We start from the raw sequence: 18,529 nt of genomic DNA, 5'->3' as shown, positions 1-18,529 counted from the left end.
GACATGCAAAATGCGCATATCCTTATTCCATGAGTTGAGCGTGAATAGTCGTCGAGAAGTACATGTAATGAATAATCTTTTGTGAGAAGTGAAAGTTCATGGATATATTATTCAATTTAAGGAAAATTGTGAAATTGTGTCAAGGATTCCATAAAGGATGCTAAAAATGTGAACATGTGATTTCTGGGTGTTGCCCAGTTAAAGAGTGAAGACCCATGAATATAGAAAGAGTGGTATAGTGACTGTTTGGTTTGTAGTTTAGAAATTGATGGGTTAAAATTTCTGCTTGGGGTAGAGAATGGCTGTGGCCACATCCTCCAGAGAGAGACAGGGCTCCCTTCCTCTCGAGATGGGGCCTCTGGACAGAGACAGATTTGGATCCATGAGGATCAGAAGAGGTCTGACACGCCATCAAAGCAGGGATAACTCCTTAGAGAGGCCAGAACTCAGCTTCCGCAGCCAACAGGTTGTTTTACAGAGGAAAGCATATCCATTGTTATAAGGACAACACACATTCTAGTTGAATCAGGATTAAAATTTTGTGGTCTAGTTGATATGCAATTATGTGCTATCAGGGTATTTGATTACTGTAGATTTCACCTGTAAACTACAAAACGTGTGACCTAGGGGCACCTGCTTCCTGGCAGTAATTGTTGCTTTCACCTGTCCAATTTACCTGTGAAATGTTCTTTGCTCTTAATACCAGTAAACATGGCAGGCAATTTAGCAGTCTATCTGTCTGGTCTACCCCATAAATACATAGTACTTCTGTAACCCTCCCATTACTTTATGATAGTCCTGATTGATAGAGGTCAACTCGCCATCATAAACTTGTAACCATGGTTCACTGGAAAGTAAAACTTTTTAAAGTCAATTTCCAGGTATGTAGGAATTACACATGTTCACTATCATTTCACCTTTGCTTCTCTGTGACTCAAGTTTATTTTTACATTTGGTTTGTTAATGAACTAATTAGAAAGAGAAATTATCTCTCAAAAACGTTGAATGGTGACCTTCATGACTCTGCATTGCAGCAGAGAGTGCCTCAAGACTAGATAACAGTAGAACTCCCCCCCATAAACATCAACTTCTCTCATATGTTGGCCTACACTTCAAAGATGCCTATGTGTGTTTGTTTACCCTGAACTGATAACCTACATGTAATGACATACTGCAATCTATTGACAGTACATAAACACACATGGTGTTTGTTTTCCCTCTCTGGGGCCCCCTTTAGCATTACTGAGCTGACTACACACATTGCATCCTGAAGTCTCTGGAGCAATGTCATTCAATGTCCCACACTTTCCTGGCAAGTTCTGCGAATAAAATGTGTTTTGTAGTGGAAGTTGTATTCTGGGGTTTGGTTGTCTTCCTCATTTGGACATTCCTTTCAAAAGTGAGTAGATAATGCAATCTGAAACAGAGTTATTATCCATCACTTTCCTGATTGTGTGTCACTGATGGCCACTGATCAATATTTTGTTATATGACTGTCTGCTCATAATGTTGTATTGCAGACACAGCAGAATGACCTCATTCCTATAACTATGAGAAAAAAATATTATAGGTTTATGTTGCATTTTCATATTGAATATATGTCACTTTTTGATGACTATAGAGCACTTGATTATGTAGATTTTCAGTGTGACTGTAAAGGAAAACTTCACAGCAAGTTAATTTTAACAAGCATTGAAACGGAACATCAAATTCTTAAAATTTCACCTTCAAGTGATGAAAATATTAGGAAGTAATTCATGCTGATTTATATCTCCACAGGTAAATAACCATTGTCATGTGAGTTTTTTTTAAAAGATTCCTGGAGTGACCTAAATTGGATAACCAGGGTTGAGTTAATGGAAGTATCAATAATTTATTGATGGTTCACTCTGAGTCAATGTTTACCTGTTGGGGAAGAATCTTGAGTTTGAAAATATCAGTCAGGCCAATTGAAATTGCTGAGATTTTTACATTCTTGTCTGTTTTGTCAGTAATAAATAGCCTATCATGAAATCTTTACAGAACTGTTTACAAGGTGTGACATTCAGATATAATCCTACTCAGATGAAGGCTTTAATCCCTAACAAAATCATCTCACCTACCAGTCACTGGCAGTGTGTAACCTTAGGTGACCCGACAATGCAGATTAATATACATAATATCAGTTAATAATTCTTCCCACATACCCATCTAGCTCCGATTTCATGACAGTATTTGTAAACTTGTAATATTATGCCCGACTGACTCTTGACTTTTGAAGGTGAAACATATTAAACAGAAAGGATGTCTCATTTTATTTTAGGACAATCTACAATCAGGTGTTAGCCATTTTGTTCTGTAATCTCCTATCTTTGTATCACAGAGACCAGAGCCAGAGACCCTTACATATGCTGAAGCATTATGGGACCACATCACCATGGATCCTGAGGAGCTGGGATTCCGAGCAGGTGATGTCATAGAAGTGGCGGATATGTCCGATAAAGACTGGTGGTGGGGCGCCATAGACGACCGAGAAGGCTGGTTCCCTGCTACGTTTGTCAGAGTAAGAAAATCTTTACATTGAGAGATTCTTCAATTTTTTTTGCCTTGTTTTAATTTGAAAGAACAGTAGAGAGTTCATTTTTCAGTGCCGTAAACTCCTTTTGTGTACTTTTCATAGTTTGAAATTATTTCTGAATGCTGAATTCTATTATCTTTGAATTTTCTTCTGTAGTTACGTGTGAACCAGGAGCACTCGGATCTCGGCCTTCATGCAGAAGACATCTTGGAACATTCCAGTCCTGTGAACAGGAGAATCAGTGTTATCAACACGGACCAGGCCAGGGCAAATGTGGTCAATGAAATTATCAACGCAGAGAGAGAATATGTCAAACATCTCAAAGATGTTGAAGAGGTATGTAGACAGTACAAGTTCAAATTATTAAATTGACCACTTGACAATTAAATTGAGTAGTTCAAATTGACAGGTGAATCTGTTATGTCGGAAAACTTGTATTAAGGAGGAATGCTACACCAGAGAAATTTGATATGGATGAAAAATGGAGGATGTGTGCAACAATACTTTGAAATTGAAAACTTTCAAATTTACTTTATTTTGTCAAAAAAATGCAGTTTTAGTTGAAAGCAATCTGAAAACAATTTAAAAGCCCTGCTGGACTCAAACCCGCAATCTACAGTTCAGTAGTTGACATGCTTACCCACTGAGCTAGTTATTTGAAATGAATAGACAAATATTGCTGATACTTATATTTTCATCCATGTTTTAAAAGGAAGTCAGCCATTATGATGATGTAGAGTACCTTCTTAAGAGTATTGTACCGTGAACACATTTTAAAGATGACTTCACCGTTTATTTTTTTTTACCGACCAGGGCTACATAAGGCATGCAAGGAAGAGAGAAGACATGTTTTCTGAGGATAGAATATCTGTGATATTTGGCAATATGGAGGACATATATGAATTTTCTCAAAAGTTTCTGGAGTCAATAGAAAACTCCTTTGTGATAGACAACCCACACCAGAGTCAATTAGGACATTGTTTCTTGGAGTGTGTAAGTAATTAAACTTCACAGAGAGTTCAGGAGATTTCAATTACTGGATTATTAACCCAAATATTTCAAGAACCTCTATCATGCAATATTGAAGATGAAGTGCTGTTTTGAGAGGCTATCAGTTATGAAGTTATGTTTGAACAATTAACAATTTTTATCGCATCTTCATTTGTGAAGCATTTTACTGTGCAAGCTTAAGAGAGCAGTGGGTGGAAAATGGAGTAAATTTAGTTGAGAATGCAGTCCTGCTTTGCTATGATTGTTCTTTGTGTGGATTGTTATGTAATATTTTATTGATTACAGAGTATGGAGTTTGAGATCTACTCTGATTACTGTAACAACCATCCTTCTGCTTCCGGGGAGCTCAAAGATCTCTACAGAAACAAAAAATACAGACATTTCTTTGAGGTATAATGCCCTGTAATTCAATTATACCTAGCACTTACTTCATGTTTTTCGATTATTTTTTGACAATTAGAATGAAATTTAATTTTACAAATGAACATTGTCAATAATAGAGGTTTGTTTTTTTTTTGTTACAGGCTTGTCGATTATTGCAAGAAATGATTGAAATACCATTGGAAGGATTTTTATTAACCCCCGTTCAAAAGATCTGTAAATATCCCCTCCAACTGAACGAACTTTTAAAATATACCCCTGTCACCCATCCCGACCATGAGCCTATAAAGGGTGCTCTTGATGCCATGAAGAAGATAGCTACCCTGATCAATGAACGCAAACGCAAGATGGAAAGTATAGAGAAACTGGCGTACTGGCAGACGACTGTGGAGGACTGGCAGGTCAGTTTCAATGTAGATTAACAATGTTTTCTTCAAACACCCTCATTAATCAACCACGTCTGGTTAGATGTGAAGTCTGGGAATAATATAGTGATTACAATTGATTTTATTTGTAGGGACCTGACCTCCTAGAGGATAGTTCTGAATTGATATTCGCTGGAGAGATGAACAAAGTCAATTCTGCTGGCTGGTCACAGGAGCGCAACTTTTTCCTGTTTGATCATCAGTTAGTTTATTGTAAAAAGGTAAATGAAGTTTATTGTAAAAGAGTAAAAAAAAGTTGTCCACTTTCAGTCTAGCCACACCCTCTACTGTCTTATTTGTATATATTTGTAAATATTTTCTATTTATAACCGATGAGCTGTATAGCTTAAGGAAATAAAGAATCTGAATCTGACAGTCTAGCAAATTTTAACGTTCACCCAGATAGTTTGTGAAAGTAAGACAACTTATCTGAATAAGGTGTTATTATATGCCCCCCCCCCCCCCCCAAACTTCGGAGGGGGGTATATGTTAAGCATGTCTTCAATATTCTGAGTAACACTATTCTGCAGAATATATAGTCTTGCATTTACATTAATTGCTCTCAAGAATCTCATGTCAAAAGGGTGTGTTTATTTTTCAATGAGCACAAATCCACGATTTCCCACCTTCCAGTGTGCCCTGTGGGATTATTGGTCCCACTAGGACAGTTCTAGTTGTATTAAAGGTAAAACTCCCAGAGGTAAAAATAATGATGATAGATGAAAACTCTAAAATCACTACTTATGAAACATCCTTTCCTTTTTAGGATCTATTGAAGAAGAATGGGTACAGCTATAAGGGAAGAATAGATCTAGATGACAGTGAAATTCTGGATGTTGAGGATGGCAAAGGTAAAAATTATTTAGGCATGAATGAAGATCCACTTGATTTCTCCAACAGCTCTAAACTTGTGAACTCAACAGTAGTTTTGTAAGGTTATAAATTCATACTTAGAAGATCTGCACACAGATAACTGCCAATGAATTCTTCAGGTTTTACTTCTTGATTGACCAGTTAATGAGTTAAAAAAGAAATGTTTATGATTTAATAGTAATTATTTATTCATATACTTAGCAATCAAAGTGTAAGAATACATTTGAATCATTTTATAAACTAGATACCCAGTATAATGTCACCGTGAAAAATGCTTGGAAAATTCACGAAGTTTCCCGAGAAAAATGGTATCTCCTGGTGGCACGCAGCACCTCTGAGAAGGAGAAATGGATGAAAGCATTTGCCAACGAGCGCAAACGGGTTAAAGAAGACCAGGAAAATAGTAAGCCATTTACTTTACAGTGTACTGAGTAGGAAGAAGGAAAGTGTATTAGTAATTACAGTGTCGAGTTTGTTATCTGCAGTCAGAAAACTCTTTGTTTTATTAATGCCTTGATGAATTTTTTCCTCCATTTTAACAAACAATAATTGCATATGCATTTTTTTTTTTTTTGGAAAGATTTTAACTCCAAGCTCAAGAACTTTGTAACAGATATATTTTCATTTTAATTGTATCTTGAAATGATTGCTTAGTTTAATCTTGTTTTGAATATGAATACTGTATGGTATAGAAAATGGGTTTGTAAAGATGATAGATAAAATTTATCAAACTGAATTGAATCTTTTTCAGATTTTGTTCCTCTCTACTGGAAAAGGATGGTTCTGAATAAGATTAAAACCAGTCAAGGTAGGTTGTGAGGTACCAGAGAGGGAAATTATATCAACGAAAAACATTTAAAATTCATTTGAAATCACCGGATTAAATCCCTCAAACCTGTACCGGTACATGTATAAATGATATGGAGAAATGTCGTATATATGCATTATATTCAGCCTTACAATGTGTAATCAAAGGAAATAATAAAGACAGTATTATTTATTATGCCATATTGATATAGATATTGTACATTTAAAATTTCAGAAAAACTTAGGGCAGGAGGCCAGATTAATTATGAGAAGGACTTTGTTCGTGGGATGCCCTCCCATGCCACATTACCTCGATCGTATGGTAAAAAAATCCAGAAAAAGAAGGGCTGGTTTGGATTTGGAAACAAAAAAACCAAGTGATCTGATTGTGTAAACTATTGTGTTCATAAGTAACAGTGAAAATCTCCCATAATTCACTGAATATGAGTCCATGTGTACAGGACTGTGTGTATTCTCGTCAGTTACCCAGGGAGTTGTGAAATTCCCTAATGTATACAGCTGAATTCAAGGATATCATTCAAGATAAACAGAATGAAATCTACATGATATCAAAATTCACACATGTGACTGACGCAGACATAGAAGGACAGGCCAGGTCTCCAAGTGACTTCCCACTGCCACAGAAATACAAGTTTGTTTGGAGATTAAATGTGTCTGTGTGTGTGATTATGAATATAGACATGTGGTGTGATTGGACTATGTGATATCCAGTTTTACATGTAATGTACTGTATATTTATTTCCTGTGTACCTTTATGAAAGATGATCTTGATATGATAAAATCTCATGGAGTTCATATTTCTACCATATGATAATTGTGTGCCACCAGTCTTTCCATTCTTTCTACTGTGTATGAACTAATCCCTGTTCACATGGTATCATGGACAACACACAGAAAATATGATGGTGCTATATCAAACACTACTGACCAACCGGAAGGTAGAAGGAATCGCTTGTGTATTGCCTTTATCATATTTTATGGTCACTTCAACTTTTCGTCACTTGGAAGTTCCATAAAATACACCCTCACTAGATCTGTAAGTTGGCCCATTTCATTTCCCATGGCTTCATACCATCTCTTTATTTTTTCGAATGTCATGATTTGTATATTTTTGGTACAATATTGTGATGACCAAAAGGGATGTATTTACTGGCTTTTTTTCACAAACAGGGGGCCAATACTTCTCGGTTTATAGCTGATTTTTCATCTTCCCTGTTCCACCGTATGTACAAAAACAGACTATTCACCAACAGGGGGCCAAATACTTCTAGCGTTCATGGCTGATATTTTATTTTCCTTGGTCAACTGTTGTATATTTATTTTACATGTCCAATGCATCATATTTGACAGTGTAAATTTCACCATTCATTTTGTGGTAATATGGCCTTTATGAAGGAGTATGTTTGATTTTACACATGTACTCCTTTATGAACAAAAGGTATGCCACTGTATGTAAACCTAAGATACAATCCCACCTGATATTCTGTACATTTTTTGTCAGATTATTCTAGTCAATATTGTAGATTTTGATACGGATGTGTATATACTTCTGCAAATTGACAACTAATAGTGCTTAGGTAGGTTGATAATTCATCATATCTACTTAGTCTTCATGAAGACATGGATCTAACTATTTGTAATGTGAATTGATATAAAACTGCTGATAGAGCAGAAAAATTAAACTATAAAACCTTTTGATTTTGACATGAGTTGTTTGTGAATCATCAGGGAAAACTATATCAGAATGATGATATTTCTTGGATTTCTGCTTAAAACTGTATCAGAATGATGGTATTATAGGATGTCTGCTTCAAAATCTAGCTATATGAATAGGGGTTAAAGGGTAGCTAAGTGGGTAACATCCAAAGCCTAGCTACATATATTTGGATGGATGGGATCCAAAGCCTAGCTAGTTGGATGGAGGGATCCAAAGCCTAACCAGTTGGATGAAGGGGTCCAAGGCCAAACTATTTGGATGGATGAGATCCTAAGCCTGGCTATTGGAGGGATGGGACCTAAAGCCTTTACTAGTGCAATATACTGATACGAATTGTTTATTAAGTCATTTTCTGATTACATGTTTCACTAGTAAATGGACACTTATTGGATCAATGCATGCATACAGTATCTCCCGCCACATCTGTCCAGTGTCGATAAAATCAAACCTATAATTTTATACGAAGTGAAATTACACCCAACTTTCAGAAACACTGGAAAAGTTTTATTTTACAATTATTGGGTTAAGTTAATTATCTTTTTGGTTTTTTTTAAATAGAAATAACGATCATTCGGAAATTAACAAGACATTTAAGGACATTTTGTTTTGCCTAACAGGGATTCTTGGAACACGATATCCGCGCATGAACATGTTCAGGGCTTAATCGCATGTGTCTTCTCTCATCAATCTGAATAACTGCAACTCCAGAAAGCAAGTTATAATACACCTTTATTATACTTCAGAACAAAACAGTCGATTTCTATTAGCTGGAAACGGGAAACTTTAACAATGGCGACTTCTTCCAGAGAGCGAGACTTCCCGTCGCGATGCTGGCCCAGTAGATTGTCACCCGCTCTGAAGCGAGGCAGCAGGGGACAATGGGTTTCTTGTCCACTCTGAAAGGAGATATGTAGCTGTCCAGGAGATCAGTAGCGAGAGACACCTACTTTATACAAGATAGTAGAGCAATTACGGCCATATTACATGTTGGAAGAGCGCATCCTGGGGTCTGGGTTGGGATTAATTAATTTAATTTAATTCAGACCCAAGTACTGGGTGATAACCTTACTCAGACCAATGTCTAACACCCCCCCCCCTCTCTCTCTCTCTCTCTCTCTCTCTCTCTCTCCTGACTATAACTGTGTGACGTTGATCTTGATTGATTGTAAATTGTTTAACGTCCCACTCGAGAATATTTCACTCATGAAAACGTCACCAACGCCGGTGAAGGGCTGCAAAATATAGCCCTATGCTCGGCGCTTACGGCCTTCGAGCAGGGAAGGATCTATTAGAGAAGTCGAGAGGCATAGCCTTCTAAAGAGAATAGGAGGGATCTTTATCGCGCCACACAGGGCCTCGATTTTTGTGGTCTGGTCTGAAGGACCACGCCATTTAGACGCCTCATACGACAAGCGAGGGCTACTGAGGACCTATTCTAACCCGGATCCCCGCGTTGATCTTGAAGTTTCTGTCTTGCATGCACATCTCTCACCGTAGTTTAATTCATAGACCTGTATAAGTGTAAAGATGCTGTTCACAGCGTTGTCTTTATGTGAAAGTTCACCACATGTTAGCAAATTGTATGACTAACAGGTAGTTGTGGAGTTAACTTGTCCCCCCCCCCCCCCACCCCCCCCCCCCACCCCCTTCAGAACTTCTTAATGTATGGAGCGTCAAATTAACATAAACTGAAATAATTGAAGATATCTTTTAATTATTTGAAGATATCATCAATTCAATTATTGCTCTCATCAATGTGGTGGAATCGTTGCTGATATTTGGAGCTCAGTATAAATGAATTGATGCTCTCAAGTGAAGATAATTACTGTATATTTTACAGTGTTTTTGTATAAGGGTATAGGAATCAATGCGGCATCAATTCTTATAAAGAGAGTAAGAATTCAATAGAAGAGATAATTAATGCAGTTGTGGATATGTTAAATTGAAGATATATCTAACCATATAGTTGTTCTCTCTCTCTCTCTCTCTCTCTCTCTCTCTCTCTCTCTCTCTCTAGCGGACCAAGCCTACTAAATGATGACGTCCTCACAATTTGTACAGAAGAGAATACAGACATATATATTATATTAAAGGCAAAAAGGTACTATGTTAGGTATAGCTATAGGGATACCTATAAAAGTTTATCTTTATTTTGTATCTACATCTTTCACATGCTGTAGGTCACATTTATGAGGACGTAATATTGTGAGGACATTTTTTTGTTTGTCCTCATTGTGCAATTATGTCCTAACAACTTCTGTCCATTGGTTGAAATTTGTTCTCATTTTACACATTTTACTCTCTCTCTCTCTCTCTCTCTCTCTCTCTCTCTCTCTCTCTCTCTCTCTCTCTCTCAAATATGCGCGGGTTCGAATCCCGCTCGCGCCGGTAAGTGAGAAAGTTTCCCTGTTTACTTCTCTCCCCAGGTACATTGTATCTGGGTTCTCTCTTCCACCAACAAAAAATGGGCGCCAGATAACTGAAAAATTGTTGAGTGTGGCGTAAAACATCAAAACAATCAATCTAAAAATTAATGAATTATTGCGCGCAAATTATTGCTCTCTTCAATTGAATTGTAGCGCGCAACAATTCAATTGTTGATATATATCATCAATTCATTTGAAGAGAGCAACAACTCAGTTACAGCGTTCATAAATTCAGCAGAATAATTAATGCTATCAACAATTCAATGAATGCACGCAATGGTATGAATTATTTGATGAGATCTTTAATTACTTGAGTTTATATGTTTGGGGCTCCATACATTATACTGTGATGAATAAAATGGCATCCACCTATGTGAATAACTTTCAGTGTAGTTTTTGTAGACAAATATTTACATTTCCAATATTTTTTGCCTTCGATATCTTTACCAATTGTAATGATGAGCATTTCCTCATGAATATTTACGATGTGCGTATGAATATTGATACATGTGAAATATAGTACTACTATCTTAACGGCTGGGAATTCTCCGACAGAAATTAAAATAGAAAGTAAATAAATATCATTTTTGAAAATACATGATTATGAACAGCAAAATTTCTCAGCATACTTTTCATGGAGCGCGTGAGCTGCAGGCGTATTTAGCTTCGCAGTTTCTTAAATGTACAATCACATCCTTTTTATTGTAGCCAAGGTGCCACTCTTTCATTCCCTACCCTACAGATGACACACAACATATGTATTTAAATTTGATAGCAACTACCACTCTTCAGTTATCACAACTAGCAGTGTCGGAGCCAAAGGCCGAAACGATCACATGCTTCAAAGCTACTAAGCGACTCGTATATCTGCTCTAGAAGAGTTATCTCTCTTTGTCTACCACGACCCACCGTGAGCCCTATCTCTTGATCAGGTAAACAAGGCCGATTCAACGTTTTTATTTCCATGGTGTTGTCTTATGTCAAATGGACTATTTTTTCTTTTAAAAGTATTGATGACTTTTGAGACTCCCGGATATACGTTTATTCACAGGCACCCGAAGTATGGATATTATCACCCCCCCCTCCCTTTTAATTATATTTTTTTGGTGGCAATAATTTCTTTGAAATGTATGAATTCCCAGTCTATCTCATCCCTCTTTCGATTCATGTAATCGTTTCACGCTTTTTGTAAGCTTTAGAGATTGGCCTTCTACCGTTGTAATAAAATTTTATCCCGCTTTCATACATCTCAAGTCTTTGCTGTTATCTACCACTATCTAACATCTGAAATAGTGAAGTTGGGAAGAAGTTAATGTCTTTTTAATTTAAAATTTCGAATTTAAATAAACGGTTACTTTTATTTATACAACGCATCTAATTTACTTTTTAGATATTTCAAATGTATATCTTTTAGTCGACTTTTTACGAAAAACCTTAGTCTTTTGGGAAGCATAATGACGTCGCGCACGGTACTGGTGTTACTTTCATACGTGCATTAGAAAATGTTTCCGCTATGTTTACACAGTTGTATATTTTGTGGATTATTAAAGTCTTATACATCAATGGCAAGGAAAATATATAAATAATGATAATAGCTTATATAAAATATAATTTACACGCATTTCATTAGCAATAAATACACGCAGATGTCGTCATTTTTCGTTGTCCCGCGTTACATGAAATACGCATACACTTTATCCACAGATTAATAAAATGATTGATTTTGTCCCAAATAACGTAAGAATTGGTGTATGATTGTGACGTCCTTATCTAAAAACCATAAACCAATTACTTTAAACATTTAGTTCATAGAATTGATATAGCGACCTTAAAAATGGCAAAGACAGTGCCTGTCAGTGGTGTCCCGTGTTTGTAGATAGACTGCAAATGCAAATCATCATGACCAGTAGCACGCCTAATACAGGGGGAAGTTGACTATCCTTGTTACATTTATAATGTACATGTATCGTAGAGCACAATGTATACCAGTATTATAAAATTCTGAGTATATCCATGAAGTAGATTGATTTTATCGGTGTCCAGTGAAATGTCCTTATTCTACAAATACCGCGCTTTTTAAACAATTCTACCATTTTATGTCTTATTTCTAAGCATTATTCCAACGCGAATATTTTAATGAATATAACTTACAGAAAGTACATAAAATTTACTATATAGAATATACAACATTTCATTTTATCCCGCGTCCATTTAGGAAAACGAAAAGATACTTAATGTCCAAATAAATGTCCCATGTGATTTTGTCGCGCAATGACGCGACGTCAATGTACACAACCTACGTCTAGCTAAAACGTAAAATGTTGCTTTTATTATTTTTAAATGATCTAAATTAAAATGATTTTTAAAAATAGTATACAAGGTATTTAAGCTATAGCATGTGTATCTCATAGATATATTTTGCTCTAGATCTGGTACATATACTTTAATTGACTTTATCAAATGACAATTGTACAGACTACATTTTGTTGCATGTACTACTGTATGTCATCGTCGTAAACCACGGGTTATTGTTTCATTCTATTTCACAAACGTTTGTGAAATAGAATGAAACAATAACCCGTGGTTTGCGACGATGTACTGTATGTATGCATATAAAAATTCAGCATTGAACAGATACACTTACGGTGTGTAAAACGTTGCAATATTATACAAATCTTGATTTATATACGAAACTCTTTAATCATATTCGATAATCTTGTTATTCATATATGAGAAAATTTTAATTATATTCGATAATCTTAATATTTATATGCGAAATTTTTGATTTATATTCGATAATCTTGTTATTTATTTACATTTGGTAACCTTGTTATTTATATTCGATAATTATATAAATCTCGATTTATATTCCATAATATTTGATTCGTATTTGATAATGTTGATGTACACATGTTAGATGTACGCATGGATTTAGTCATTATTGATTGTAGGTGAAATGCATAATTTCAAAAATTGATAAAAGAATTAGCTTCATTGACCATGACCTGACCTCGGATGTCTTAAATTTAACTAGAGGAGCTACTCTGCTAAAATTAAACTTTAATAAATATACAGCACTACCAGCCGTGAGACATTTGGCCTGAATTGAATAGTTGACCTTGCCCTAATATGCTGAATAAACCCAGTAGCTATGTCGAAACTTGGGTGGCTGCCCTGTAAACCCCCATAGGCAGCTTAGTTAGCTGAATTAACAAGAGTGATACAAATTTGAATATTTATTAATCGTAATCAGAAACAGGGTGCAAATTTACATATATGGCGGAAAGGGTCGCGTGCAATTTTTTGTGGGGAACTGGGGAGGCGGTCAGTTTGACTACCAACGTAGGGGCAACACAGGGGGCCCTATGTGGACATAGGTGCCTGGACCTGAACGGGTGGTCACGTTCTAAGGGGGAAGAGATCTCTGCGCATCTCATCTGTCTGCTGCGTGCTACCTGGTTTAAAGAGCAAGTACAGAGCAAACTGTGGACCCTCCTACAGTTTCCAACATGCACCAGCCTGTAGCATTCCCTAGGAGGTGGATGTGAGCACAGGCACCAGAACGGTGGATATATATAGCGTGTTAGATCTTATGTACCCCCCCCCCCTTCCAATGAATGAAAGATATATACATAAGTCACATATTAAATGAATTGAATGTCAAAATCTTGTTAGAGTATCAGTGACGTGTTGAACAACCTCACTGTTGTATTTAGGACCCAGGTGATCTCTGGCGGGTGTGAGCGATTGCCCCTGGAATATTTCGCCCACATGCGTTGGTACTCCAGAAGAGTAGAGGAAGCCCCCCCCCCCCTCTCTCTCTCTCTCTCTCTCTCTCTCGTAGAGTAAAATAAAAAAAAATTCGCATATGAGTATCAAGATTTCTCACATATAAATCAAAATTTCCGTCCGCATATAGATATCAAAATTATCGAATACAAATCAAGATTTCCGCATATGAATAACAATATCATTATATCAAAAGTTCAACATCTGACAAAAAAATCTAAAGTCACACGGTTTTCACGAGACCACCCCTTCAAAACTAAATATGATATATATTGAAACTAACCGATTCGCAAGTAAAACATACGAGTATAAATAACACTCTGTATACCTTTTCTACTGTTTATTCACAAATGAAAGTGAACATTAAAACGTTAAAATGTAATATTATTTGGAAGTTTTTAACTCTCACTTCAACTCACCGTGGTTATTATTATTCATTTATAAAGCGCAAAACTACATATACTTTCTATGCGCTGGTTGTTGTTTTTTTTTCCCACTATCTTCAGAGCGTGATCGATGTAGATCGATGACAGAAACGTACGGGAGTTTTTAACCCCCCCCCCTCCCCCTTCCGTGTTTGGTATTAATAAAAAGTATTAAAGAGAGCAATGATTATTAAACATAGAGACTTGAGCAAGTCTATATATATCCTAGAAAAAACCAAAACTGATTTTTGTTACTGTGTTCAAATTTCTCAGAGGTCATATTCATAAGAATTGCAAGCCTTATTTCATGGGATGGTTACCTGTAAAATGCGAAACGAAATCGAAAGGAAACGAAATCTACCGAAGCAAAACGAAACCTACCGAAACGGGTACCCTTATTTCATACGACATGCCTGCTGTTGTAGGCACGGTGAAATAAATACAGTACGTATACTTTGGAGTATTTCTAAGAATTCATAATTTTTATGAATGTACACTATACACGTACAAAGATTTATTTTCAATTTTTAAACATTAAATTATGCATGTGCTTTAGTTATGATATTACAGCTTGGAGATAATGAATTTGTTTAAAATGTGACGTTGCTTTCGTGATTATATTTTGCCACAATTTATGACGTTATAAGTGTAACGTAAAGTGACACCAGTACCGTGCGCTTAGTGATTGTATTTACTATAGGCAAGTCAGTTTTCAGCGTGTAAACCCAACTTTTACATCTAAAAAAATTCCTTTATTTGATGAATATCGTAATATTAATGAGCGCATATCTATTTCATTAAACTATAACATAACAGCACATATTTCTTTCTTTTTGTAACTTTTTTTTTGATAACATGTACCTATTTATAGCAATAATAACAAAATTTCATTGATTATCATCTTCAATTGCATGGGTTTGCTTCATTCTATATTTATTCAAAAGCTTCTACATGAGAAGAAAAAAATTCTGGTCGATGAAATCCGGAAACAGGAGGGAGAAAATTCTATACCAGGGCGGTTTTTCCGCCTAAGGAAAAAATTCTATACTGACTTTGTACATAGGAGGAAATTATATGCTGGGGCGCTTTTTCCCCCTATGGGGGAAGATCTATCCCGGACCCGTTTTTCCGGGGGGGAAGTCTATGCTACAACACCGACTTTCGTAAAAACCAGCTCAAACATTTAGAATAATGTTTACAAACATCCTACATAAAAAACATGTATCAATGATTCATAATTAATTAGTTATACCAGTGTTTAATATTGTCGCCTCATCTTACCCCCGGGGGCATGATTTTAATAAACTTGAATCGCACTATGTCTGGAAGCTTTCATGTAAATTTCAACTTTCCTGGCCCAGTAGTTTTTGAGAAGATTTTTTTTTAATTCCCCTATATATTTGTTTGTATATAAAATTTGATTCCCTATTGTGGCCCCATCCTACCCCCGGGGGGCACGATTTTTACAAACTTGAATCTGCACTATGTGAGGACGCTTTCGTGTAAATTTCCATTTTCCTGGCCCAGTAGTTTTTGAGAAGAAGATTTTCTGGCCCAGTGGTTCTTGAGAAGAAGATTTTTATAGATTTTCCCTATATATTTGTATGTAAAACTTTGACCCCCTATTGTGCACCCATCCTACTCCCCGGGGGGCATGATTTTAACAAACTTGAATCTGCACTATGTCAGAAAGCTTTCGTGTAAATTTAGCTCTTCTGGCCCAAGAAGATTTTTAAATTACCCCACCCTATTTTTGCATTTTTGTGATTATCTCCCCAGGAGCTTCCGGGGGCTTTGCCTGCTGGGCCCCCACCAGGGCTTCGCCCTGGACACACTGGGGGCCTCAAGCCCCCCCCCCCCCCCCCGACCCCCTGCCTCATAAAGTGGCGCCCCCGTAACCGCAATTCCTGGATCCGCCCCTGATGATATTAGCCACTTTTCGCCTCAAAATAACGAAAAGAAGACAAATTGTAAAATGGCATAAATCAACCGCCATACCCAGCCGCTACGTTCTGCCATTGTGCACCGACATTTAACATTATATACCTGTCTCTGGATTCTTGTATATATACCATTTTACAAACTTTCCTGTTTTGGGGAGAGATCTTACAACATTCCAACTTGTTATTTAACTCTTTATTTATAATATTTACAGACGCTAAAATATGATTTTTGTACACTGCATTGCCTCATTGAGAGAATATCTTCCATAGCCCTCTATTAGCCCTTATAATGGCCTGACCCGTTTACCTTGTATATGAAGGGGAGACAGGGGGTGTTCTTTATATATCACAATCATTAGAAATGAATGTACAGTTCAGGAGGATACATGTATAACACTTCTGTAGCTTTGTTCTTTGAAAGAACTCAGATTTTCAAATATCTTTCCTCAAACATTCCTTTGTTAAGCACCTTTCATGCTCAGGGGGTCATTGTTTAGATAAATTTGAATCTATACTACATGTATCAGGAAGTTTGTACCTGCATTTGACGATTTGTATCCTTGTGGTTGTAGAGATTTCTTTTTTTTTCCCGAAGCTCCTATGCTACTGTGACCCGCAATGGTTCATGCTTTAAGGAAGGTTTGGCTTGTCTTGTCAGTTGATAGTTCCACCTGGGACGGATTGTCGCCCTTCATTTGAATCCCCCCTTTTTTCCCCAAGGATACCCCGTAGTAAGTTTGGGTGCAATATCAAGAATGTAACAGCTAGGTGGCATTCAAACAGGAACTTTATCGAAAAAAAACTCGTATGGACTTTCAACTAAGGGGGGGGGGGGCAAAGAATGGTACATAAAGTCGGGGAAACAGTCTATGACATAATTAACTCCACTCTGTTTGTATGAAGTTAGAGTATAATCGCTACCCCGGAAAATCGACTAAAGGGTGGGATTTCCGTGAGGGAAATCCTACTCTAAAGCCAGTTTTACGAGTTCAAATCCTAATCTCCAGGAGGAAATAATTATGGGGGAAATCCTACTCTATATCTAAGACTCGTATGTTTGTGATTCTAAACTCGTGCTGTACATGTATTATAACAATATCATTATCAATGACTGAATTAGATGTATTCAATTATTATTCCAGGGGGACACTTTTCCTGTAAGATGACCTCGTGACTTCGGACTGATCAACATATGTCAATACATATACCTCTGCTCTGTTTAGACTTTCAGTTCTTGTGCATCTGAACGGTAAATGTGTTGCGTGTTTAAAACACACGAATTTCCTTATCATGCACGCGATATCTGTCAAAAATGATTGGCTGTTACAGAGGGGGGGGGGGGGGGGAATGCAAATCAATAAATTATAATCACATCTAGATATACAAATATACATGTACTTTGGTTTATCGTCATAACACTGCTGATACTAGCTGATTTGTGGTGTAGAATGTTTCATCTTCAGAGAGAGAGAGGGGGGGGGGGGGGGGGGGGAGGAGGGGGCAGCCAGAGGAGATGACCTCTCAATGTCTAAAATTCTTGACAAGCAAATACAAGAAATTGGTTAATCATCAAAATCTAAAATCGGGGAGGGGGGGGGGGGGCAGAGAGACGTGAAAGTAATGCAACCTCTCAAAACATTTTCCCGGACTTCCTGGCCACTCGTATATCTTCACTTACAAATGTAATTACTAGAAAATGTGCATTGTTTAAATTAAAGTGGGGGACATCCCCCCCCCTTTCTACATGTCGATTTCCTTGACTCATAACGTGAAGAATGGTTTGTATGAACAGAATAACATACACCGTGCAAGTCAAATTCCACAAGTTTCCCTGTATAGAGATTACAACGATATACTCGGCAAGTTGTGACCTTTCTCTGTTGTAAAGCACGCCATTTCCATTTCGATGTGAAATTCAATGTGGTTTACAGGGTTTGACATTAACTTTTTTGGGCACTAGACCAATCGGGCTACTTAAAATGATTTTTGCTAGACCTGACCTTACATCCACTAGCCCTGACCAACGTTCCAGAAAAAAATCTTATAAGATTCTCCATATCTAAATACATGTACTTAATTTAAATGAAAAACGTTAAGTTTGCATGAACTAAAATGCATTTAATTGTCTCAAAAAAATCTTTAATCTCGTCATTC

The 18,529-nt window shown here is 36.8% G+C and overlaps 2 protein-coding genes across 8 annotated transcripts in view; one reads left to right on the top strand and one right to left on the bottom strand.

Annotated features, from left to right (window-relative positions):
* LOC125659448 (uncharacterized) overlaps nucleotides 1-7,770 on the top strand; it is a 65,892-nt gene extending 58,122 nt beyond the window's left edge. For all 7 annotated transcript variants that reach the window (XM_056148592.1, XM_056148591.1, XM_056148590.1 and 4 more), the window contains 10 exons: nucleotides 2,363-2,542; nucleotides 2,714-2,893; nucleotides 3,371-3,550; nucleotides 3,854-3,958; nucleotides 4,093-4,350; nucleotides 4,467-4,595; nucleotides 5,141-5,225; nucleotides 5,492-5,650; nucleotides 5,999-6,055; nucleotides 6,290-7,770. In XM_056148592.1, coding sequence (XP_056004567.1) covers nucleotides 2,363-2,542; nucleotides 2,714-2,893; nucleotides 3,371-3,550; nucleotides 3,854-3,958; nucleotides 4,093-4,350; nucleotides 4,467-4,595; nucleotides 5,141-5,225; nucleotides 5,492-5,650; nucleotides 5,999-6,055; nucleotides 6,290-6,435 — 1,479 coding nt within the window. In that variant the 3' untranslated portion in view covers nucleotides 6,436-7,770. The remainder of the gene's footprint in view (nucleotides 1-2,362; nucleotides 2,543-2,713; nucleotides 2,894-3,370; nucleotides 3,551-3,853; nucleotides 3,959-4,092; nucleotides 4,351-4,466; nucleotides 4,596-5,140; nucleotides 5,226-5,491; nucleotides 5,651-5,998; nucleotides 6,056-6,289) is intronic.
* Nucleotides 7,771-8,550: 780 nt separating this feature from the next.
* LOC125659452 (inositol 2-dehydrogenase-like) overlaps nucleotides 8,551-18,529 on the bottom strand; it is a 56,241-nt gene continuing 46,262 nt past the window's right edge. Inside the window, exon 10 of the mRNA XM_048891117.2 lies at nucleotides 8,551-8,688. The gene's annotated coding sequence lies outside the window, so the exon portion shown is untranslated. The remainder of the gene's footprint in view (nucleotides 8,689-18,529) is intronic.

The sequence above is a fragment of the Ostrea edulis genome, chromosome 9, assembly GCF_947568905.1.
Source record: "Ostrea edulis chromosome 9, xbOstEdul1.1, whole genome shotgun sequence".
NCBI classification, from domain to species: Eukaryota; Metazoa; Mollusca; class Bivalvia; order Ostreida; family Ostreidae; genus Ostrea; species Ostrea edulis.
Note: the sequence above shows the minus strand (reverse complement) of the source record. Positions and strands in the feature narration are given on the sequence as shown.